This window comes from Macrotis lagotis, chromosome X, assembly GCF_037893015.1.
Source record: "Macrotis lagotis isolate mMagLag1 chromosome X, bilby.v1.9.chrom.fasta, whole genome shotgun sequence".
In the NCBI taxonomy this organism is placed as follows: Eukaryota; Metazoa; Chordata; class Mammalia; order Peramelemorphia; family Peramelidae; genus Macrotis; species Macrotis lagotis.
The window spans coordinates 620,719,654-620,744,729 of record NC_133666.1 but is presented as its reverse complement, the minus strand read 5'-3'; the positions used below and the strand labels follow the sequence as shown (position 1 = coordinate 620,744,729).

The 25,076-nt window shown below is 41.0% G+C and overlaps 1 protein-coding gene across 6 annotated transcripts in view; it reads left to right on the top strand.

Annotated features, from left to right (window-relative positions):
• Positions 1–25,076, top strand: part of ADCK5 (aarF domain containing kinase 5) — a 46,498-nt gene that overhangs the window by 18,629 nt on the left and 2,793 nt on the right. For 4 of the 6 annotated variants that reach the window (XM_074203044.1, XM_074203049.1, XM_074203048.1 and 1 more), the window contains 11 exons: positions 5,855–5,973; positions 6,943–7,092; positions 20,022–20,097; positions 20,965–21,165; positions 21,679–21,819; positions 22,993–23,106; positions 23,337–23,468; positions 23,628–23,711; positions 24,158–24,239; positions 24,326–24,404; positions 24,558–24,649. In XM_074203044.1, the coding sequence (XP_074059145.1) occupies positions 5,855–5,973; positions 6,943–7,092; positions 20,022–20,097; positions 20,965–21,165; positions 21,679–21,819; positions 22,993–23,106; positions 23,337–23,468; positions 23,628–23,711; positions 24,158–24,239; positions 24,326–24,404; positions 24,558–24,649 (1,270 nt within the window). The remainder of the gene's footprint in view (positions 1–5,854; positions 5,974–6,942; positions 7,093–20,021; positions 20,098–20,964; positions 21,166–21,678; positions 21,820–22,992; positions 23,107–23,336; positions 23,469–23,627; positions 23,712–24,157; positions 24,240–24,325; positions 24,405–24,557; positions 24,650–25,076) is intronic. The other 2 variants (XM_074203045.1, XM_074203046.1) reach the window with 2 other exon arrangements.

The following is a 25,076-nucleotide window of genomic DNA, read 5'->3' as shown; positions in this document are numbered from 1 at the left end:
AGCTAGATAATTATTAAGTGTCTGAGACTGGATTTGAACTCAGGTCCTCCTGACTCCAGGGCCAGTTCTTTATCCACTGTGCCACCTAGCCGCCCCTAGGATGAAGGGTTTTTTTGCCATGACTTAGGAGTTTTCTTGGCACATCTTTAGTAGGGTAATACCTGGGCATTTTGCGAATCTTTACCACTCAATTTCCTCCATTTTTATCACCACCAACTGCCTTTGAGATAGTAGCAGGCACCCTGTCTTTCTTTTTCCTTTCAATCCAGGTTTTTGGTACAGCATATTTCTGCTTGTACATGGCTCTGCGGGAATACATTACAGACCTGGAGTATCTGCCGATCCCTCAGGCCAGGACTGGGTTTCGACTGCAATGTTTTTAAGGTTTTTTCACCACCTTTTCAGCCCCATCTTCCTTTTTGGCCTTCCTTTCCTTTTTTTTCCCTTTCTGACCTTATTTTCCTTTAGAGGCTTTGGGGGGTTTTATCTGACATCTTGAGAGAAGGGAAAGAGAATTCAGCTCCACACTTCTGATCTATAAGGAGGGCCAGATCTTTTCTTTCTTCATCTCAACCCTCCTCCTTGCTATTAGGTGACACTGATGATCTGAGCTATGGTTTTAGCATAGAAGAGGGAGTCTAGCTCTGAACCGTACAAATACCTACATTTAGAGAGCAGGAAAAGGAGTCAGTTAAGAAAATAGGAGTGGGGGGGGGGGGGCGGAGCCAAGATGGCAACAAGAAAGGATCGTCTCTCAGGTGCTCTCTCTTAAAACTTATAAGCTAAGGACTCTAACTACATTTTTGAGAGACAAAATCCACAGAAAGATCCAGTGAGGCAGTTGGCCAGCCAGAGTAAAGGAACTTCAGCCTCCAAGAGGCAGCCCCAGGGCACTGGGAGCCACGGCTCACAACAGTGGGGGCAGTTTCCTGACCTACACCCCGGGGAACACGGGCACAACTTGGGGGATCAGTGTGGGAACCTCTGCCAGTGTGAGCACATGAAGCCCAGTCCTCAGGGCACACAGCGAGCAGCAAAGCTACAGCAGCCCAGATCCAGGAACAGGAAGCAGAAGCCAGTAAACAGGAGCCCCCCAGGGCATGAGTGCTATGGAGGGGAGTGGAGAGAGACTGCAGAGCTCTGTCTTCTGTCCCTGGAACAGGACTCTGGGGTTCTGATCACATTCAGATCCTGATCGTAGTTTAGGCCCCCCATAAAACAGCAGGGTCCCCCCCACCTCAGCCCCGGGGCAGAGGGGTACGCTTATGGTCATTTCACAGACCAGGAGGGAAGACAGAGCCTCAGACACAGGGATCCTTGTGGGGGTGTCCTACTAATACTCAAAAGCTCAGGAAGCACACCAAAACCAGGTACAGGCTGGAGAAATGACTAAGCAGAGGAAAAAGAGGAACACCATTGAGAAATACTTTGCCTGTGATCCCACGAAGGATCAAAACACTCAATCTGAAGATGAGGAGGTCCAAGCTCCTGCGTCTGAAGACTCCAAGAAAAACAGAAATTGGGCTCAGGCCATGGCAGAGCTCAAAAAAGACTTTGAAAATCAAATGAGAGGGGCAGCTAGGTGGCGTAGTGGATAAAACACCAGTCCTGGAGTCACGAGTACCTGGGTTCAAATCCGGTCTCAGACACTTAATAATTACCTAGCTGTGAGGCCTTGGGCAAGCCACTTAACCCTGTTTGCCTTGCAAAAACCTAAAAAAAAAAAAAAAAAAATAGAAAAAAAGAAAATCAAATGAGGGAGTTAGAAGAAAAAGTGGGAAAAGAAATGAGAGAGATGCAGGAAAAACATGAAAATGAAGTCAGCAGCCTAGTCAAGGAAATCCAAAAAAATGCTGAAGAAAATAGCATGCTAAAAACCAGCTTAGGTCAAATGGATAAAACAGTTCAAAAAGTTATTGAGGAGGGGTGGCTAGGTGGCGCAGTGGATAAAGCGCCGGCCCTGGAGTCAGGAGTACCTGGGTTCAAATCCAGTCTCAGATACTTAATAATTACCTAGCTGTGTGGCCTTGGGCAAGCCACTTAACCCCATTTGCCTTGCAAAAAAGAAAACCTAAAAAAAAAAGTTATTGAGGAGAAGAATGCTTTAAAAAACAGAATTGGCCAGATGGAAAAAGAAAAAAGAAAGCTCTCTGAGGAAAACAAATCCTTCAGACAAAGAGTAGAACTGAGTCAGGAGGTTGCTGATTTTACCAGAAATCAGGACACAATACTTCAAAACCAAAAGAATGAAAAATTAGAAGAAAATGTGAAACATCTCATTGAAAAAAAACAACTGATATGGAAAACAGATTTAGGAAAGATAATTTAAAAATTATTGGAATACCTGAAAGTCATGATCAGGAAAAGAGCCTTGACATCATTTTCTTTTTTTTTTAAGATTCTTTTTTTTAAATTTATTTTTTATTCTCATTTTGTGCAAATGGTTTTTTTTTACATTAATAAAATATACTTGTTTACAAGTAAACAAAATACCCCTCCACCCTTGAATATAGATAGACTTGCTTGGGCGAAAAAGTAAAGGGGAGAGAAAAAAATTAAAATTAAAAAAAATAATAGTAATAATTGTAGGTATGGCCAGGTGGTGCAATGGATGAAGCACCAGCCCTGGAGCCACGAGCACCCGAGTCCATATCCAGCCTCATAAACCCAATAATCACCCAGCCATGTGACATGCAAGCCACCAGATCCCCACTGCCCTGCAAAAACCAAAAAGAAGAAAAAAAAAGACCCAAAATAAAATAAAATAGTAATAATAGTAGGGGTGGCTGGGTGGCAGACAGAGCATTGGCCCTTGAGCCAGGAGCACCTGGGTCCGAATCTGGCCCCAGACATCCAAAGATCACCCTGCTATGTGGCCCCAGGCAGGCCACCCAGCCCCACTTGCCCTGCACCCTCCCCCAAATAATAATAACAAAAAATGTGCTTCAGTCTTTGTTCCAACACCATCAACTCTGTCGTGAGTGGATCACATTCTTTATGATAAGTCCATCACAAAAGTTACTTCCATATTTTTCCAACGTTGCCATTGCTGATCACAACTCCCTCCTTTCTTATTTCTCCACTTGACATCATTTTCAAAGAATTACTACAGGAAAATTGCCCTGATATCCTAGAAGCAGAAGGCAAAATAGAAATGGAGAGAATCCACCAATCTCCCCAAGAAAGAGATCCAAAAAAAAAAAACAACCCCCAGGAATATTATAGCTAAATTCCAGAGCTCCTAAGTCAAAGAGAAAATATTACAAGCAGCCAGAAGGACACAGTTCAAATATCATGGAGCTGCAGTCAGAATCACACAGGACTTAGCACCAACTACATTAAAAGCTCGTAGGGCTTGGAATATAATATTCCGGAAGGCAATAGAGTTTAGAATACAACTGAGAATCAACTATCCAGCAAAACTGAACATCCTCTTCCAGGGAAAAAGATGGACTTTCAATGAACCAGGGGAATTTCAAATGTTCCTGCTGGAATGGCCAGAGCTGAACAGGTTTGGTCTTCAGATGCAGGACTCAGGTGAAGCATAGAGAGTGGAGAAGGGGAAAATATGAGGGACTTAATGATGATGAACTACTTGTATTCCTGTATAGAAAAATGATACTGATAATACTCATATGAACCTTCTCATTTAATAGAGCAGGTAGAAGGAGCTTTTATAGATGAAGCACAGGAGAAAGCTGAATTTGAAGATATAATGTGATGTAAAAATGGAGTCAGTAGATAAAAAGGGAAAATGTAATGTGAGAGAAAAAAGGAGAGGAGGAATAGGCTAAGATATTTCATATAATAAGATTTTTCTTTATTACAATGAGCTATTGCAGTGATATGAAAGGGGGGAAGGCAAGGGGGAATGAGGGAATCTTCGCTCTCATCAGAGGTGGCTAGGAGAGGAAACAGCATATATACTCAATGGGGTGTAGACATCTGGAGTAAGAAGGAGAGAAGGGGGATGGGGGAAGGTGGGGTATGTGAGTGATGGAGGAGAGGATGGACCATGAGGGGGAGAGTGGTCAGATATAACACTTTTTTTTTACTTCTTTCAAGGGGCTGGGATTGGATGGCCTGTCCAGGACCATAGGGACAGGTGGATGCTGGGCCTAAGGGGTGGCATGTGGGCTCAGGGCCTCTTGGCCCCAGGGCTAAGGATCTGTCTGCTGCGCCACTCAGCTACCCTACAGCAGAGTCAGAGTGAAAGGAGAGAGAAAATATAGTACATGGTAGTGGAGAAGTATGAATGGAGGGAGTTGCGATCAGCAATGGCAATGGTGGAAAAATATGGAAGTAACTTTTGTGATGGACTTATCATAAAGAATGTGATCCACCCACGACAGAGTTGGTAGTGTTGGAACACAGACTGAAGCACGTTTTTTATTATCATTATTATTATTTTGGGGGGGGGTTGCAGGGCAAATGGGGCTGGGTGACCTGCCTGGGGCCACATAGCTGGGTGATTGTTGGGTGTCTGAGGCTGGATTTGGACCCGGGTGCTCCTGACTCAAGGGCCAGTACTCTGCCACCTGGCTGCCCCTACTATTATTATTACTATTTTATTTTGGGTTTTTTTTTTTTTAGTTTTTGCAGGGCAATGGGGTTGGGGTGGCTTTCATGGGGTCATACAGCTGGGTTATTGTTGGGTGTATGGGGTCGGATTTGGGCTTGGGTGCTCCTGGTTCCAGGACCATTGCCCTGTCCACTGTGCCACTTGTCTATACCTAAAATTATTACTATTATTTTTTTTTTTAAATTTTAATTTTAACTTTTTCCTCTCCCCTTTATCGCTCATGTGGGTCAATTGGGGGGGGGTATTATGTTTACTCTTAAACAAGAATATTTTATTAATGTATAAAAAACATTATTTGTACAAAATAAGAATAAATTAGAATGCAAAAAAAATAGGAGTGGCTAAAGAAGTGGAAAGTAGGGGGAAATTTTAAGTAGGTGGTGGTCTGTGGTGTGAAATACTGCTGAAAGGGTAGAGAAAATGAAGAATGAAAGTTTTTTCCAGGGTTGAGAGCCTTAGAAGACTGGTTAGATGAGATATAATATGAAACACAAAAGAAACTTATTAAAATAAGCACCTCAAACACTGGATGAGAATAGAGCTAAATTTCTTTTTTATACCATCAAACTGCTCATCTCTAAATGAATTTTCTGCTTTATAGGTCATTGATATTGTGCCCTCTACCTGCAGTGGGTGCCAGCTATTGTAGAGGGGTCGGATGTCTTCTGAAATGGAGAAGCATCTGGTGGAGTAGAAAGAGTATTGACCTTGGAATCAGGAGACTCAAATTTACTGTTTATAACCTTGGACAAGTCAAGTCACTCTGAACCTCAGTTTTTTCATATATCAAATATTAATTTAAACAGCTTTGTCTTTGTCAAAGGGTTTTTGCATGGATCAGATATGATGTATGCAAAGGACTTTGTAAACTATAAATCATGTATAAATAACAATTTTTTAAAAATTATTTCTTGTGCCTCTTTTACCTACTATCATCCTGGGTGCCCCACTACCCCTACCCTCTCCTCTTCCATTAGCACTGCTCTCCTGAGCAGACCCTCAGGCTATAGACTCACTTCCCTTTCCCCAACACTATCTACTGGGTACCTCAACTAGCTTAAAGAACAAGTGATATTAGCATACAAATAAATACAAATTTTTTCTGAAATAAAGTAAGGTGGCTGTTGCTCCCAAGGCAGGTATTTGAAGCATTGAATTCAGGGCCTTGGGAATTCTCCCTGACTTAAAATCTTAAATAGGTATAATGCCCTGAGACTGGGGAAGAAATATTGCATCTTCCCCTGAAACTTGCCCCATTTTTTCTTTTTCCAGCTGCAGCTTTGCCGGTTCCATTCAGTGTTGCTGCAGAGCAGGCAGCCACCCTCGCTGTCCCCCGTCGTGTTCTTCAGGAAAGATTTGACATCGGGACTTGCAAGGTCATTATCTGGAAGGTATTGAGCTCTTCCCCAGGCCACCAGCATCTCAGAGGACTTCACATCTGTATTATGAACTTGATAGCTAGCCCTATCCTGTAGTCTGTTCTCCATGTTTATCATTCTTTTTTTTTTCCAGCTTCATTATTAACTGTGGTAGGGTAGAGACTCCCCTGTGCCTGACACAGAACCTTGAACACACAATAGGTCTTTTGCATATACATTTATAGATTGACTGGTAAAATTCCTCATTCATTTACATAGATTAATTAGGGATAGCATCTCTTTGAGTTAATCAGTCTGTAAATATATTTCCTGAGACTTTGTGCTAGGTACCTGTAAGGGACACCAAAGTATATGACTTACTGGCCTCTACTTCCAGAAGCTTTTCTGGGTGTATCATTTAGCTTGTGTTATATATATACATGGTCAGTCAGGAGACCTGGTCTCTGGTCTCTTGAACTCTGACTCAGAGGAGTTTCTAACCTAGTATAAGTGATTACAAATAATAACAGGTTTCATTTATATATCATACTTGGCTGTTTATTCTTTGCTCATACCACTACTATGAGACAAATAGGGCAAGTATTCCTATTCACAAGCAGACTGTTTTGGAGCTGGGACTCAAATTCTGCTCTCTAGTGCTAGTAGCATCAGTGTTAACTCTACAAACACGGCTTTCCAAGGCCTTCAGCCTTCTTTCTGTTGGATATTTGAAGTACTATGTCATATACAATTTAGAGGAAAAGAAATCCATGAAGAATGTGACTGAGAGGAATGATATGATATATAGGACGACATTTTTCTAAATACTATCCCTAACTCTTCAGTCCATCTGACAGTAAGACAGGTTTTCTGTGTGTGTGTGTGTGTGTGTGTGTGTGTGTGTGTGTGTGTGTGTGAAGGAGGATGAAGGTCATGGGTTGGGATTTGTGGTACCAGGAAAGAAAAACATCACTACCTTACTAACTTATGACTCCCCTTCAGGCCCACACTTCCCAGGCCCCTGTGGAAGAAGGCATTTTCTGTCATGGTGGTGGGTGTGCCACTGCTGTTTGGGCTCCGTTATGTTGTTGCCGACAAACGAGAAAGGAGGAAGATGAGGCTTTTGACAGATGGCATCGGACGATTTGGCAGGTTGGTTGACTGTGTGAGGGCTTTTTCCTGGGCTCTTCCTTCCAATTTGCCTTAAATTGCAAAGGATTCCTGTACAATGCTACAATGTTCTACCCACTTGGGTCCATTTCTATTACCTTGTCCTGAATGCAGAAGATGCCTTATGTGGGCATCAGGTGTATGATAAATTAGCATGTCACAGACCTAGATCCTTCAGTAGGTATGGAATAAACCCTGGGCTAGAGCTTTTAAAATATTTGCAAATGTTATCTTCAGGTGTCATTTGTTGTTAATGAAACATTTGAAGTCTGAGAAAATTGTAGTCTAAGCTTCAGGTGGGGATGCCAAAGGCCAGACTGGCTCGGGAACTTGTAGGTCCTGAATTGTTTTCTTATTGATAATTTCTTTTGAGAACTATAAAGAAAATGTTTTATATTTTCAAGTAAATGGCTGAATTCCTTGAGTATTACACCCTCGACAGTTAGATGATAATGTTGTATAATTAAAAAGACACCAAGGTTCAAATCTTAGCTCTGTGGTTTACCAGTTTTTGACTCTGGGAAGATCCCTTTACCTCTCTGAGCCTCAGTTTCTTCATTTGCAAAATAGACTAATAATAATTACCCTGCCTACCCACCTCCCCAGGTGTAGTGTGAGCAAGTAGTATAGAACTTTGACTTATGATTACTCTAGTTTTTATCTTTATTCCTTTGTCTTTAGGGTAAGTTCAGCATAAGGGAAAAGTACCCTTTTGTAGCAGTACCTCTAGCTGGAGCAAAGGCCAGCAGTGGTAATCCTTCCAATTTGTTTTTTAAGATCTTTCTTCAGATTGACTTTTCTAGGGAAAAGACTCCCCAAGATTGCCCTGGCACTAGGTATTAAGAGAGAACTCTGGTATTTCCTGCATGGCTATTTTGCAATGGTTTCTGCAAGATGGCAAAAATGTCTTATTGCTAGATTATCATTATAGAATTAGATTTAGCTCTGGCCACCTCAGTCCACCCTTCATTTTTATGAGTGAAGAAACTGAGACCTAATTTGCCCAAAGTTACACAGGTGATTAATAGTAGAAAGGATTTGAATCTTTTCCTTTAGCTCCAAATCCAGGGTACTTTCCACAATACCTCTCATTCTTTGATATACCCCAAGGCTCCATTCTGGACTATCTTCTCTTTTCTGAGCATTCATTTATCTCTATAAAGATGATTCTCGGGGCGGCTAGGTGGCACAGTGGATAAAGCATCGACCCTGGAGTCAGGAATACCTGGGTTCAAATCCGGTCTCAGACACTTAATAATTACCTAGCTGCGTGGCCTTGGACAAGCCACTTAACCCCGTTTACCTTGAAAAAAACTTAAAAAAAAATCTATTTAGCATTGTTTGTCTGGATCTTGAGCTATAGCGCTGTTTACTGCTGAATATTACTGCCTGGATATTCTGTAGGTATCTCTAAATTACCATGTTCAAATCAGAATTCCTTTTCTTTAATCTATACCCACCCCTCTCCTGACTTTTCTATCAAGGATACCACTTTCCTTCTAGTCATCCAGATTTTCAATCCCAGAGTTAAATTTGACTCCTAACTCTCCCTCACACCCAGTATCTCACTGGTTGCCAAATATTGCCTATTTTTACTCACACAGCCATGTACTAGTTCACATCTCTTGAGTCTTCTAAGAGCCTCCTGATTGCTCTTGTCATTAGACTCCCAACTTCTCCCATCTTCATCTTCCACACAGTTGGCCAACTGGTTCCATACTGCCTGAAGGATAGAGTCTTAATTTTTTTGTTTCTCTGCTCCATTGCTATTGTTGTTTATCCTTTGTTCTTGAAGAAGACCATGACGTCTATGAGGTGATGCCATGATGTGCAAGTGAATGGGATTTGAGTGAGGGGGTACTGTGCTAAGTCACCATCCTCACTTTCTCCTTCAGAGCCATCTGGGTCCAATGGCCAGATATGAATAGGACCACTGGAGATGACCCTGAATGCTATGAAGACTTTGGTTTTTTAAAGCTAGATCTTTCCCAGGTCACAGTTTGACTGAGGCAATGCCCATTCATTCATTAAGATTAGACATGTATAAAGATAAGCTTCCAATGGATACAATATATAGAGAGAAAAGATCACATCAGAAACAAAGTAGAGAATCAAGGAAGAAATTACCTTTAGGAAGTCTAGTAAAACCTAGAATATTTTTAAAATTAGTGAATTTAAGAATAGGATTATAAAGGAAACCAATTATATTGAATTTGGCCCCAGACACTTAATAATTATCTATGTGACCTTGGGCAAGTCACTTAACCCCATTGCCTTGCCAAAAGAAAATTATAGTTATGAAATTTTTTTTTTAAACTCAGAATCTAGATTTAGAACTCTTCTCCTAAAATAACCTTTACTCTGTCATTAAAACCCCTCACAAGAGCCTTGCCTGAGAGTCCAGAGACCTGCTTTCTATGCCTAGTTCAATACCTGAATTGCCACGGTTCCTTGAGTTGTGACACTTTTCCTCTTTGTATCTTAGTGTCCCTACCTGTATCCAGGGCATCATGCTGCTACCCTAGTTTCTATGAGTCTTAGTGAAACTCAGACTGGATTCCAATCAGAACTCCTCACCATATAGCTTAATCTCATAGCCTGTTACTCTGTGTTGCAACTGGATGTACATGAGCCCTCCTTCCCCCTCTGAAGAGTTTACAGTTTGAGACCAAAGCCCTCTAGTGCAAGTGGATTTTCTCATCTCTAAGTATTTATTTTTTTAACATTAAGGGCAGAATCTGTTTTCATTTTTGTCTTTATATCCCCAGCATTTAGGACAGTGCCTGACACATAATAGGAGCTTAAATATTTTTTGATTTGGTGGATGTGAAGAATATTAAAGAGACGAGATCCCTTTTTCTTTTTTTTCCTTTTTGTGATATAAAATATTTTATATTTTTATTTTTTCTCAATTCATGTAAACAAGAATTCTCAACTTTTTAAAATTTTGAGTTCCAAATTCTCTCCCTCCCACCCCTCTCCCTTGTGAAATGGCAACAATTTGATAGATTGCACATCTGCAGTCCTGCAAAACATTTCCATATTTACTATAGTGTAAAGAAAATGCAGATTGAAAAAAACCTAAGAATAATAAAGGCAAAAAATTATGCTTTGATCTGCAATTCAGATTTTCAATTCTTTCTCTGGAGGTAGATAGCATTTTTCTTCATAAGTCCTTGGGAATTGTCTTGGATCATTGTAATACTGAGAATAGCTATGTCATTCACAATTGATCGTTATACTATATTGCTATTATTGTGTATAATGTTTCCTGGTTCTGCTCATTTTACTTTGTATCAATTCATGTAAGTAAAGATCCCTTTTCTTAAGGAGTTTATAATCTTGTTAGGAAAGATGAGACTTGCACTCAATAGCCAATATAAACATTTCTTTCAGGAAGTTATACAGAAGCCCTAAGTGGAAACTATTTCCTCGGGTTTTAGGATTATGAATCTGAAATTGAAAGAAACCTCAGATATCATTTAGTCCATCCCTCTCTTTTACAGATGAGGAAGCTAAGTGGCAGAGGAGGGTTGATAGAGGAAGCAGAGCATGAACTGGGCCTTTAGAACAGGTAGAATTTGGAGAAGTAGAAGAGAGAAAGAAGAGCTCTGAGCAGAAAACATTGTGAGCAAAGTTTTAAGGGGAGAAATGTTTGGGATGCCTGAGGAAGGCATCACAGTGAGTATTTTAATTAACCTGGCTGGACAAAGGTAGAAATGAGTTGAAGAAATTGAGAATTTTTAAAAACTTCTATTGAGACAGATAACAGCTCCTATAAGGAGTCTAGGTGGCAGTGTACACGTTCTAAGAGAAGATGGAAGATCAGTGGGTAGAAATTGAAGAGAAGTAGATTTCAGCTCAGTATCAAGAAAAAATTTGCTAAAAATTACAGTTGTGAGGGGTGGGTAGGTGGCGTAGTGGATAAAGCACCGGCCCTGGAGTCAGGAGTACCTGGGTTCAAATCTGGTCTCAGACACTTAATAATTACCTAGCTGTGTGGCCTTGGGCAAACCACTTAACCCCATTTGCCTTACAAAAAAAACCTAAAAAAAATTTCATTCTATAGGGGTGGCTAGGTGGTGTAGTGGATAAAGCATCAGCCCTGGAGTCAGGAGTACCTGGGTTCAAATCCGGTGTCAGGCACTTAATAATTACCTAGCTGTGTGGCCTTGGGCAAGCCACTTAACCCCGTTTGCCTTGAAAAAACCTAAAAAAAAAAAAGATTCAGTTAAAAATTACAGTTGTTCAGAAATGAAGTGTACTACTTTGGGAAGTAAGCCAGTTCTCAAGGAGAGATTGGTTTCACTTAGGAATGTTATAGGAGCATACCTCTTCAAGCATGTTGATTCAGATGATCTCTAAGGTCCCTTTGAATTTGACAGTGTGGGTTGGAAAGAACCTAAAATGCAGCTAAAATTTCAGTTTCTCTCTCTTTTTAAATTTATTTTTATCAAGATTTCTCCTTTCCTCTGCCCTCATTGGAAAAAGAAAAAAAAACAAAAGTCCTCTTATGAACAAGACAAATTTCCACATTGTCCTCCCCAAAATTATATCTCTTGGTCTATATTCTGAGTTCATCTCTTCTCTGTCAAGAGGTAGTTAGCTTGTTTCATCATAAATCCTCTGGACCTGTTTTACAGGGTTTCTATATCTTTCAGAGTTGTCTTTACAGTTCAGCATAAGTTTTTTTTCCTGGTTCTGCATGCTTTTCTCTGAATCATTTCATATTTGTCTTCCAGATTTCTCTGAAACCATGTCTTTCGTCATTTCTCCAGCGCAATACTGCTCCACCACAATCATATGCTATACCATTACTTGTTCACCCAGTCCTAATTAATGGACATCCCCTCAGTTTCCAATTTGCCACCAAGAAAAGTAGCTGCCACAAATATTTTTGTACAGATTAATATTTTTCCTCATTGTTTTCTTTGGGCTTTCATAGTAGTAGTGATATTGACAGTGCCAATGGTATGGCATGGTTTAGAAATTTGGGGAGCATACATAGTTCCAAGTTGCTTTTCAGGAATGGTTGGACAAATTCATAGCTCTGCCAACAGTGTATTGTAGCTCTTGTTTTCCCAAAACCTCTTCAACACTTGTTATTTTCCTCTTTGCTAGTTTGATGAGGGTGAGATAGATAGAAATTTGTTTTAATTTGTATATCTCTAAATATTAGTAATTAAGAGCTTTTTAAAATATGGTTCCTCGATAGCTTAAATTTATTTCTTCCTTTGGAAAACTGCCTAATCATATCTTTGACTGTTTATGCCTTGGAAAATGACTCTCATAAATTTGAATCATTTCCTTATCTATCTTGGAATGTGAAATCTTTATCAGAGAAATTTTGTTCAATTACTTGCTCCCTTCTAATTTTAGCTATATTTGCTTTATTTCTGCAAAAACTTTTTACTAAAATCAAAATTGTCCATTTCATTTTGTATGCTCCTTGATACTCTTGTTTTTTGGTTATGAACTTTCTGCTTTTCATAGATATGACTTTTTCTATTTAGATCTATCAAGATCTTATATCCATCCATTTGGAGCTTATCTTTAAATATCAGTCAAATCGGGAAGGGCCTAGTTTTAAAAAGCCAAGATCTCCCACTGCTTACAGGGCCATTTTCAGTGGTCTTGATTCATATTTGGTCACTGAATTCAGATGACTCAGTGACTTTGCACAGCAACCCCTCTCTTAAATCTAACTTATTTGCATGTAATGGCAACACTTCCCTTATATCATGGTTTTCTTCTAGAATTTTTATACATGATATGAGGTGTTGGTCTGAAAACTTGACTCTACCCTGAACTAGCAATATATGATGTGCTGCTGTGTACATAGTATAAAATACTTTAGGTAGGGGAAGGCTTCCCTTATTCACATTTTAAAGTAAGCTCCTTGAGACCTTGGACCATCCTTTATATTCATTTCTTCTCTAAATCTACCCTGTTCTGCTGTGGGTGAGTAGGTGAATGCATGATGTCATAAGAAATAGTAAATTGTTTTGTTTTGTTTTAGTCTTTTTTTTGCAAGGCAAAGTGGCTTGTCCAAGGCCACATAGCTAGGTAATTACTAAGTGTCTGAGGTGGCATTTGAACTCAGGTACTCCTGATTCCAGGGTCGTTGCTCTATCCACTGTGCCACCTAGCCGCCCCATATGTAAATTGTTTCTGAATAAAAATGGAACCTAACAATTGGAAGTTTTTCTGGAGGTTATCTGGTGAACCACTATCCCTAATGCAAGAATCCCTTCTCCAATACCTCCATCCACTGGTCATATTAAGCAATCACAGAGTAATTGGCTTGAATAAATACAGACACAGTTCCTTAGGTTTAAAAGACAGTTCTTTTTTTTTTCAAGGTTTTTGCAAGGCAAATGGGGTTAAGTGGCTTGCCCAAGGCCACACAGCTGGGTAATTATTAAGTGTCTGAGACCAGATTTGAACCCAGGTACTCTTGACTCCAGGGCTGGTGCTTTATCCACTTTGCCACCTAGCCGCCCCTAAAAGACAGTTCTGACCAAGTTACCTCTCATTCTGGATACTTTCTTCTAACTTCCTTCCTGCTTCCATTTTCTAGTCAGTCTTCTATCCTAGGCTCCTTTTATACATCATTTCTCAATCAGTTTCTATTATCTACCTCTTCATCTGAGTAAAGCTGAATGTCCCATAATAACTCTTAGACTTAATTTTCTTCCAAAGCAAAATCCTTGCCTTTTTTTAACCCAATATCCTTTTGTCACACTCAGAAAACCTAACTTTGACCATTTGAGTCTTGGTAATAATTGATAGTCCCCTTGATTTTTCCATTAGTAACTATGTTCATATATACAAAAATCACAGAATTACAGAACTCTAGAAGACTTCAGGTATCATATAGTACCAGCATTCTTAACACGATAGCTTCTTGAAAATACTTAGGCAAACTCATATGGTAAGGAAGCTTATTGGAGATGATGTCTGAGCTTGTTGGAGTAATGCCCTATACCTTTAATTAGCAAACATAGCTGGGAGACCAAGCAGACCTAAAAAAAAAAGTTGAAAGCCCTGTACCCAGATTTTTAGGTTATAAAATATTTATTGCAAAATGAACACACACTCTAGCTTTATTAACTCAGGTAGTTAATCAGCAAGCATTATTAGAGGCAGCTAAATGGTTCAGAGGATGGAATGTTGAGCTTGTCTGCCTAAATTTTTATAACTATAAAATCAGAATAATAACCAAATGAGGAACAAATGAAACTATTTATAAAGCACTTAGATAGTGCCTGGCACATAATAAATGCTTCTTCCTTTAAGTATCCATTATTTGCTGCCTGGCACTGCACTAAGCCTGGGGGTGCAAAGAAATGTAACAAACAAACAAAAATCCCTGTGAGTTCTCAGGAAACTCACAATCCAGGGAAAAAAGACTACATGCAACATACAACAGGATTAATTGGACAAAATCAACAGAGGGAAGGCACAAGCACTGAGGGGAATTTTAGCTGAACTTGAAGGAAGTAATGGAGGATCTGTAGAAATGAAAATGGATCATGGTATACATGGAAGGTAGTAAGGTGTAAGAAGATTGGAAAGGTAGAGTGGGAGCAGGTTATGAAGGGCTTAAAATCCCAGAGGATTTTAAATTTAAGCCACTAGAGTTTATTGGTGGGGGTGTGTCTGTGTGTTAGACAATTGGGCAGGCAGGGAAATTCACCAATAGGCTATAGTAATAGCTCAGATGTAATGCAGAGGGTCTGTCCCAGGGTGGTGGCAAGAAGGAAGCCTATGTAAGAGATATGTGAAGGTAGAAACAACTGAACTTGGCACTTGATTGGATTTGGGGGAGGGGCCTCGGGGTGTGAAAGAGTGAGGAGTTGAAGATAACTGGTGATAACTTGGTGACTGAGAAAAAAGTGATACCTTTGATAGTAATAGGAAAGTTAGAAAGGGGAGCTTAAAGAGAGAAATGAGTTTTGTCGAGTTTAAGATGTCTACAGGAATCAGGGATTGAGTTTGGAGATTGAGAGGTTAGAGTTTAATAAATTTAGAAATCATTGTTCTGTGGAGATGATAGTAAATCCATAGGAACTGATGAGATCAAGATCACCAAGTGATTTAGTATAAAAGAAAACAAGAAGAGGGCCCAGGATAGACCTTTGGGAGACGTAGAGTTAGTTGGCATGACCTAGATCAGAAGATCTAGCAAAGGAGACCAAGGGATGCTTGAACTAGGTTTTTCCTTGTTAAGGAAAAAGGCCACCTATTTAATGTGGAGATGTTGATGGAGGAGGAGACTGTGATTGAATAAGTGAGACTAGGAAGAAGGAATAAGAGCCAGACCCTGGCTCACTCTCTATATATTGTATTTGGGAATCAGCATGATTTTGAATGAGTAATCACCATGAGTCCCAGGATGCAGTATTAAAGATACTTAGTAAGTCAACCTAAGGGGTCCATGTCAAACTATCATAGAGTGCTGAAAATATCAACTCAGTGGATTCCAGAAGCCAAAAAAGGCCATGGGGATCTTAAAAGACCTTAAATGTCCCACTTTCCATAGCATCCAACTTCTGCTTTGAATATCTCCAATGACAAGATCACTAGCTAACAAAGCAGCCCACAACATGGTTGCACAGTTGTTACTTGAAATGTTCTTCTTACTAAGCTAAAATCTGCCTCACTTTAACTTTTTCCAACTAGACCTAATTCCTTCTAATGAAAGTACATAAAATAGAACTAATTCTTCTAACCTAACTCATGGTTATGTTCATGACAACCCTTTAAGATACTTGAAGGTATTTGTCATATTTTTGTTATTCACTTTAAGCACCCTCAGTTCTTCTGTTGATCTTTTACTTGGTTCCCTGATTTGCTCCAATTTGCTGTTTTCCTTCCTAAAATGTAGCCCCTAGAATTGGAGACAGTATTCTAGATTTGACTAGATCAGAACAGACTGGAGAGAAGCATCATCTCCTTTTTCTGGACACAAGACTCCTGTTAGTATATCCTTTTGGCTCAGTATGGAAGTTGTGGATAACTGAAATCTCCAGGTCTTCTCCGTATGAAAAATATTATCTAAGTGTAGTTTCCCCTAATCCTATTAGATTTTCTGGAACCCAAATGCAGGACTGTGTACATTTATTCTTTTTTTTTTTTTTTTTTTTTTTTTTTTAGTTTTTTAGTTTTTGCAAGGCAAATGGGATTAAGTGGCTTGCCCAAGGCCACACAGCTAGGTAATTATTAAGTGTCTGAGACTGAATTTGAACCCAGGTACTCCTGACTCCCAAGGCCGGTGCTTTATCCACTATGCCACCTAGCCACCCCTACATTTATTCTTAGCATATTTCACTGTTTTGTTTCAATCTAGTGTTAGCATGTTAGCTACCTCCTCATCTTTGTGTTATTTGAAAATTTATCACCACTGATTTATTATTAAATCCTGAAACACTAGGGTTCTTTGTATGTTTAGAGCAGATCCCAGTCCTACTTCCCACAGCAGGTAATAAACCCAGGAACCCCATCACAGTGAGACTCCCATCCACTAAGTTCCACTCAGATTATTTCCATTGGTCTCTCCTTCTTCCCTCCAATTCAGGCTGTGCAAACTCTCTTGCCCACAAACCTTGAGTAACTCCCTATTTCCTGAAGAATAAAGTTCAGACTTCCTGGCATTCCAGATCCTCTACAGTCTTTATCATATCTTAGATTTAGAGCTGGAAGATACCTTAGAGTTCATCCAGCTCAACTCTAACCCTCATTTTGCAGATGAGGAAACTGAACCCTAGAGAGGTTAAGTGATGAGTAATGTGTCAGAAGTGGGATTTGCACTCAGGTCTCTGACCCCGAATCCAATCTTCTGCCCACAGTATCATCTTAATTCCATTTATCTTTCTGACCTTTATTCTGTGAATCCCTCTTCAGGCTGAACTCTACATTTCCTGAACATATCTTTTGCTTTCCTGCCTCCCATGCCCTTGTTCACACTATTATCTCTACATAGAATGCTTTCTTCTAATTGTTCTACTTCCTAAAATTCTATCCATCCTACAGGACCTCAATCAAATGTCACTTCTTCTAATGAGCTCCCTATGATCTCATGCTAGATGAGTGTCCTCACCAACCATGGCACCTCTCCTTGGTCTTGTTCTTCTCTCCTGTTCCCTACAAGTGTGCCAGCTGTCATCACACAGACCCATATCTGAAGCTGGGAATTCTGTCATTTGTCTCATCTCTTTAGTTAGTGGATTGCTCTTGAACTTGAGTTAGCTTCCCAGGGCTCTCTCTGCTTGGAATATCTCCTCATCGAATATGCCTTTTGCCCATTGATTTCACCTTTCATAGTTTTGTTAACTGTTCCCAATTCTCAGACACCAATTTCATGCCCCTGAACTCCTTGGACTTCTCTAGCCCTTGAGTCTCCTTGGTGTCCAGATTACAGGAAACAGATACCCTCAATTCCCTCTTTACTCTGCTGCCATCACTGGAATCAGATGATACTTGAGAGTCCTCTCCTCCCTTGTCTCCACTGTTTTGCTAAGCTTTAATTTACAAAAGGGCATCTTCTAAGGTTTAAGTCACAAAGGAAAAAGAGAAGATGCCAATTCTGAAATATCAACCAGAAAGTAATTTGAAATGTGTATGAAAGAAATCTTATTGGACAGTCTGTCACTGCTAAATTGGAAGATGGCAAGCTAGCACATGTTGGTCCTGGAACTTAAAAAAAAATGTTTCCCTGGTGCTTAAAAGAAAAAAAATCACTGTCACTAGTAAATAGAACTTTCCCTTGTAACAAATTAGTTCTGTTAAGCCAAACAGACCTATACATTGATCATATCCAACACATAATAGATTTCATTCCATATTTGAAGCACATCATCTCCATCAGGAGAGAGGTATGGTTTCATCATCAGTGTACAAGATGAATCACAACACTGACCTGAATTTTTAAGTCCTGTTATGTTCCTTTACATTATGGAGACCATACTGACTTACAAAAACCTTTTCCCATGTATTTTCTTATTTGATCCAGCTCAGAGGTGATTATCCCCATTTTAGAGATGAGAAACCTGACATCCAGAGAGGGGAAGTAATTTGCTCAAGACCACACAGGTAGTAAGTGGTGGAGCCTGGACTTGAACCCAGATATTCTGTTTCCTCATTCAGGATTCTTTCCCTTTCACTATGCTGAGGATCCTGGATCCCTGAGGGTACAAATGATAAGGAGTTGTATAAACAGAATTTTTAGTAAGCAGAACTATCTCTCTTTTGGTATTATCAGTTTATTTTCTATCAAACAAGTCTTTTTTAAAGTTCTCTAAATTCTTATTATTTGTCATTTCTTACAATACAGCAAAATTCCATCACATTTGCATGCTGTTGTTTATTTAACCATTCCCCCAGCTGACAGGTACCTATATGGTTTCTATCTTTTTGCTACCACAAAAAGTGATTTGATAAATACTTGGTAAATATGGGTTCTTTCCCTCTTGTCTGATTCACACTCAGTCCTTGGAGAATATATTCAGTAGCGATAATCACTGAATCAAAGGTATAAAAAGTTTAATCCTCTTTTAATATAGTTCCAAATTCTTTATGGAAGTAGGATTTTGAACCTATCTTTTTTTTTTTTTAATTTTAAACTTGAGCATTCTTTCTGCTATGCTGCTACATCTCATGTTGGTATGGCAGGCTAAATTCATATTTCTGGGAAATCCTTGAGTTACTTAGATGTCCTTTCCTCTATGATTTTTCTCTCAACATATTCAATTTTGATCAGTGTATAGCATGGAAATAACGTAAAGATTATCAGACTGCCTTCTGTAGGGGGTGGGGGAAAATGTAAAATTCAAAAACCTTATAAAAATGGTAGGTAGAAACTACTATTGTATATAATTGGAAAACAAAATATTTATATAAAAACAAAGTTATGTAAAATTTTTTTAACTGCCCTTTCTTCATTTTCTCTCCCCTACCCCATTTAAGGAAAAAATACAGAAAGATACATAAGAACAGAACTCCCATCACTTTAGAAGTCAGGGTCAGTCACCCAATGCCTTCATCACCCCTAGAGTTTTCTTAAAGATACCCCATACTTGTATCTGTGATGAAGAATACCATCTGTATCCAAAGAAAGAATTGTGGAGTTTGAAACAAAAATCTAAGACTTTTACCTTTAATTTTAAAAAAAAGGTATCTTATATGTAATTTTGCTGTCTCTTATATTTTATTTTTTCCTTTAGGATATGATCTTTCAACACATTGAATTTTGATCAATGTATAGCATGGAAACAGTCTACCAGACTGCGGGGGGAGGGGCAAGATTAGGGGGAAATTGTAAAATTTAATAAAAATAATAATAATAAAAAGATTTCCCATATTCAAATAGGTTTCACTCAGCAAATCTGTAATATCTCACTGTAATTAGTTTGAGACAGACCAACCCTCTATGAGAGGACAGGAGCCACAAGAACAATATTATTGTTGTTGTTATATTTTTTATGTGGATATTGACTTACACTTGCAAAGCCCTTTCATATGCACTTTCTTATTTGATCAGGCAAGAGTGGTTATTCCCATTTCATAGTTGAGGAACCTGAGGCCCAGAGGGGATAATGATTTGCTCAAGGTCACACAGCTAGAAAGTGATGAGCCTGAACTTGAACCCAGATATTCTGATTCCTAGATTTGGGTTCTTCCCATTGCATCATGCTGCCTGAAGGCCCCAGGCCCCTGAGGGGACAAATGATAGGGAGTTGTGTAAGCAGACTGCCCCAATGGGCTAACCTAATCCAAACCTGGAGTTTCCCAGCCACGAGATTCCCCTATGCAAGAAGGGACCAGAGATAATTGACCCAGAGTTGGCTTCTGTGTAGAACTGTAAGATTCTGGACAATGACCAATTATCCCTCACCTTTATTCTGCATCAGGTCTCTCAAAGTGGGTCTGCAGATCTCCATGGATTACTGGTGGTGCACCAATGTGGTTCTCCGAGGGGTAGACGAGGTATGTCTCCTATTGTTGGGAATGGAGAGGGCATTCCAGGAGTCAAGGGGAAGCCTGATAGCCAGTGGCTCTGGCAATTTCCCTTCCAAATACTCATGGTTCTCTAGGGCACAGGAAAGTTGAGAGACTATTAACATTTCAGTTTGGATTAGTTGTGTTTTTTGTACTCTGTGTTCCTGAAAGGTCAAGTTATCAACTGAGCTTCCATCAGGGTGGGAGGCAGCATGGGGGAGTAGGAGAAAATCAGTTTAGATGTATTAGGTTGGACTCGATCATCTCTCAGGTCCCTCTGAACTCTAGCAATCATCTTGTGAGGCTAGGAATTAAATTTGGTTCATCAAGAAAACCTTCCTTTAGGAAATGGTTTTGAATTATGGCATAAAGGAGGGAAAGGCTAGGATAATAGTTTTTTTTAACTGAAAGAGACCACCTGGTCCAGCCCCTTTATTTTATAGATACTGAAACAGACCAGAAAGATTAAAGTTATATAAAAGACAGAGGGAGGATCTACCTCACCAACAGGAGATGTGGTAGCAGAGCAAAAAGAATGCTCAAGTTTAAAGTCTTTAAAAAAAGATGGGTTCAAAATCCTAGCTCCATAAAGAATTTGGAACTTTACTAAAAGGGGATTAAACTTTTTATACCTTTGATTCAATGAATATCACTATTAGTTATATATTCCCCAAGGTTTCTGTATTATGGGATCCCTAAGCAAAGGCTTAAAGATGGAAGAGGAAAGGCAAGAAAGTTTTCTGGTTAGGATGGAAGCCATCCTAGGGTTGCACTGTAGGTGGGGTGGCGGGGGGAGGGGGTTGAGGAGAGGCAAACACCTCCTCCCCCATCCCTTCTCTCTGTCCCTGTGGCCAGAACAGCCCTGGCTACATGGAGGTGATGTCAGCGTGTCACCAGCGGGCGGCTGATGCCCTGGTAGCTGGAGCCATCCTCAATGGAGGCCTCTATGTGAAGCTGGGCCAGGGACTCTGCTCCTTTAACCACCTGCTACCCCCTGAGTACATCACCACCCTTCGCCTACTGGAGGATAAAGCCCTTACTCGGGGCTACAAAGAGGTTGGCAACCACTGGGCTTCGGGGATTGGTGGGGGGAGGTATAACTGGGTGGTCAAGGTGAACTCTTAAGCCATTACCTGCAAGGAGGTCCAGTCCTACACAGAGCAGTGGGTGGGGCTGATTATAGAGACCACTAGAGGTAGAGACTTTGATTTCTGGGGCTTTTCTGACTGTACCTCTTGATGGACCAAGAGCTAGGGAAATGAGTGCTCAGGATCCCAGGAGGGAGCAGAAACTGGGGAGCCCAAGTAGACTTGACTTGTTAGAGGGCATTGTGAGCTAGATGTTGAAGATAAGGGTTGAAGGTTGAAGATAATCCAGATGAAGGTTGGGATGGGAAGAGGAGGAAGGGGGAGAATGGAGGGGGAAAATGTTGAGATTTTTGCTTGTTGCTTGACTGGGATGCTATTAATAATCATAAGAGCCTATTGAGCCACAGTAGGAATGAGGCAGAGTTCCAGAGGGAGGCTGCCCCAAACCTGGACTTGGGTCCCAGGTCCCTTTCCCCTGCAGGTGGATGAGCTGTTCCTGGAGGATTTCCAGGCCCCTGCCAGTGAGTTGTTCCAGGAATTTGACTATGAGCCTGTAGCAGCAGCCAGCCTGGCCCAAGTGCACAAAGCAAAACTGAAGGACGGTACAGAGGTGGCTGTGAAGGTGTGTCTATGTGGGGGTGTCCCTGGGCTCTACCATGAGGATCACCAGTCAGGCAGATGGATACTTCTTGTGTACTATCAGCGTGTCTAGTTCTTAAATTCTGACTTGTAATGACAGCATCTGGGGAGGTTGTAGGCCAAACCCTGGCACCTGTGAATCTCACACACTATTGCTGAAAAGGACCTTGGGGGGGGGGGGGGGGGGGGGGGGGGGGGGGGGGGGGGGGGGGGGGGGACCTTAAGAATCACACAGAGTCTACCTCAGCATTTTGCAGAAGAGAAAAATAGATCCTGAATGAGGACGATTGTCTGAGTGCCAGAGAACTAGGATTCAGACGTAGCTCTTGCAGCTACAGAATCCTTTACGTAGCCCTTTACCTCACATAGCAAATCCAGCAGCCTCTGAGCTGCCCTGCCCATCTCCTTTGGCTGCAAGTTTGAGCCAAAATACTGCTTTCATTAGCTTCCTACCCTGCTTGGGGATTCATAGAATAAACTAGAAAATAGAATAAAACAAACTCAGTGTGTTATTCAAGGTTTTTGCATGATCTTGTCCTTCCCAGCCTCTCCCATTATATTCACCCATTTCCTAGTTTTTCTCCCTTCCTCCAATCATTCCTGGAATGCCTTCCAGGGCCTAGTTAACACTAGGCCCACTAGCAACCAGCAAGGAAGTCTTGCTGACCTGTTTCAGCCCCCACTGCTCTTTACTAAACTGGTCTATTTACAAGCAAATCCTCAAACTGTTTAGTCTTTCTTTAACTGACCTAAGACCACTTTCAGGTTGCTGGGTGGTAGAGGCCAGATAACTCAAGGAATGAGAGAGTACTTAAAACAGGGGAATCCAGAAAGGGTTTAAATGGGATGGTCCCAGGGGTGGCTAGGTGGTGAAGTAGAAAAAGCACCTGCCCTGGAGTCAGGAGTACCTGGGTTCAAATCCAGTCTCAGACATTTAATTACCTAGCTGTGTGACCTTGGACAAGCCACTTAACCCCATTTGCCTTGCAAAAACCTAACCAAAAAATAAAAAATGGTATGGTCCCTGGGCTGGTTTTTGGGTTTTTTTTTGTTTTGTTTTTTGAAATAAGCAAAGGGTCCTAAAACGGGTGGTGACAGAAGAGGTCAGCATGTGTTGATGAGGCAGAAGATGACTCAACCCCTGTATCCAGTACAGGTGCAGTACATTGACCTAAGGGACAGGTTTGATGGGGACATCCAAACCCTTGAGCTTCTGCTGCAGATCATCGAGTTCATGCATCCCAGCTTTGGCTTCAGCTGGGTCCTCAAGGTAGCTCTGGCCCCAGCTCCTTAAATACATTGCACATGGCACTAAAGAGGGAGTAGAAAATACAGCTTTACCTAGGCCTCTGGAAGACTCCAATTAATTGGGGTTGCAGGGTCCACTCTTGAGATGTTCGGAATCTGCTGCCTCATCACATTCCCATCCCACTCCATCTTCCCTATGTACGACTCATTTCCCTCATTGACAACTGCCCTTGTTGGATTTCCCCCTTTCAGGATCTTAAAGGGACCTTGGCCCAGGAACTGGACTTTGAGAATGAGGGTCGAAACTCAGAGCGCTGTGCCAAAGACTTGAAGCACTTTCACTACGTAGTGGTACCCCGTGTTCACTGGGACAAGTCCAGCAAGGTTTGAGCCCAGAGGTTCCCAGAAAATTATTTCAGGATCCCCTTTGCCTTCCACAACTTAACCTGGCCTGCTCCAATAATTAGATCCTCTCCCCTTTTACTATTCCTCTCAGACTGGGTAGATCAGACCTGCTTACTAGTCCTATCTCCCAATTTCCAGAGGGTCTTAACAGCTGACTTCTGTAAGGGCTGTAAGATCAACAATGTGGAAGAGATCAAGAAGCAGGGGCTCAGCTTGAGTGATGTGAGTATAAGCCTCAATCTGTCTCTACTTTTAGAATTTACACATGACTTAATGTCTACTTTGATCTCCATCAAGACAGGAACTAGTTTATCCAGATTTTGTATTACTTAGTATGCTAAGCAGTGGTTTGTGAAATTAATGCATGGGGCAGTTAGGTGGCACAGTGGATGGAGCACCAGCCCTAGAGTCAGGAGGACCTGAGTTCAAATCCGGCTTCAGACACTTACCTAGTTGTGCGGCCTTGGGCAAGCCTCTTAACCCCACTGCCTTGCCAAAAAAACCCAAAAATGTGTGGAAGAGGTAAGGAAGAATGGAACTTGTCTGTGTCTTTTGAGTGTAGCTTGGGGTGTTCAGACTTTTGCCATCCCTGAGAGTGCTAGGGAATGCCCCATTCCTACTTTTAAGGAAGTGATTCTCACCTCTTAATGGGCTCCCCTCTCTTTTAGACATCATCTAAATTGATCCAAGTATTTGCTGAACAGATCTTTTACACGGGCTTCATCCACTCAGATCCCCATCCTGGAAATGGTAAGATAGCACACTCTTGGGAACATTGCTCTGGACCATCCGCAGTTGGACTAAGTTTGGGTATCCCTACCCATATTTTCTCTTAGTATTAGTACGGAAAGGCTCAGATGGGCAAGCAGAATTGGTGTTGCTGGATCATGGCCTCTACCAGTTCCTGGATGAGAAGTAAGATCCATATCTGTAGCAGAACTCTAGTCCTAGGGAGGAGGAGGGAGGAATCATCTGCATTAGATGTGGGACCCGAGACACTGATACAGTTGTGGGGAACAATGAATGGATGTCTGCCCTGACAAGAAGGATCACCCCTCCCCCTTCCAGGGATCGCTTGGCTTTGTGCCAACTGTGGCGGGCCATTATCTTGCGGGATGATGCAGCCATGAAGAAACATTCTGCTGAACTTGGTGTTAAAGGTAAGAAAAGTCTCCCCAAAACTGCTCTAGCTGGTTGGATTTGAGATGAGGGTTCAATTGAGCAGTCAGGCTTTTTCCACACCAGTGGTTGACATGATTTAATACAATATTGACACACAGGGCTATGTATGATTAGAATGACTGAGTGGGATAAAATCCAGACATGTGGAAGTGTTTAGACCTTGAGCCTAATGCTTTTAGACCATGTATCAACTCAAATAGGAGGTCATTAATTCATACGTAAGGATCCCTGTGAGCTGATTAATTTGGTTCAGGATATGTACTCAGGTGAGCTGTTTTATTTGACACCTCTCTGCTTTAGACTTCACTGGAGCTAAGAGGATCTGAGTTCAATCTGGTCTTGGACACTTTGTGACTTTTGTCAAATCATTTAACCCCCACTGCCTCACATGCAGAGGCATCTCCA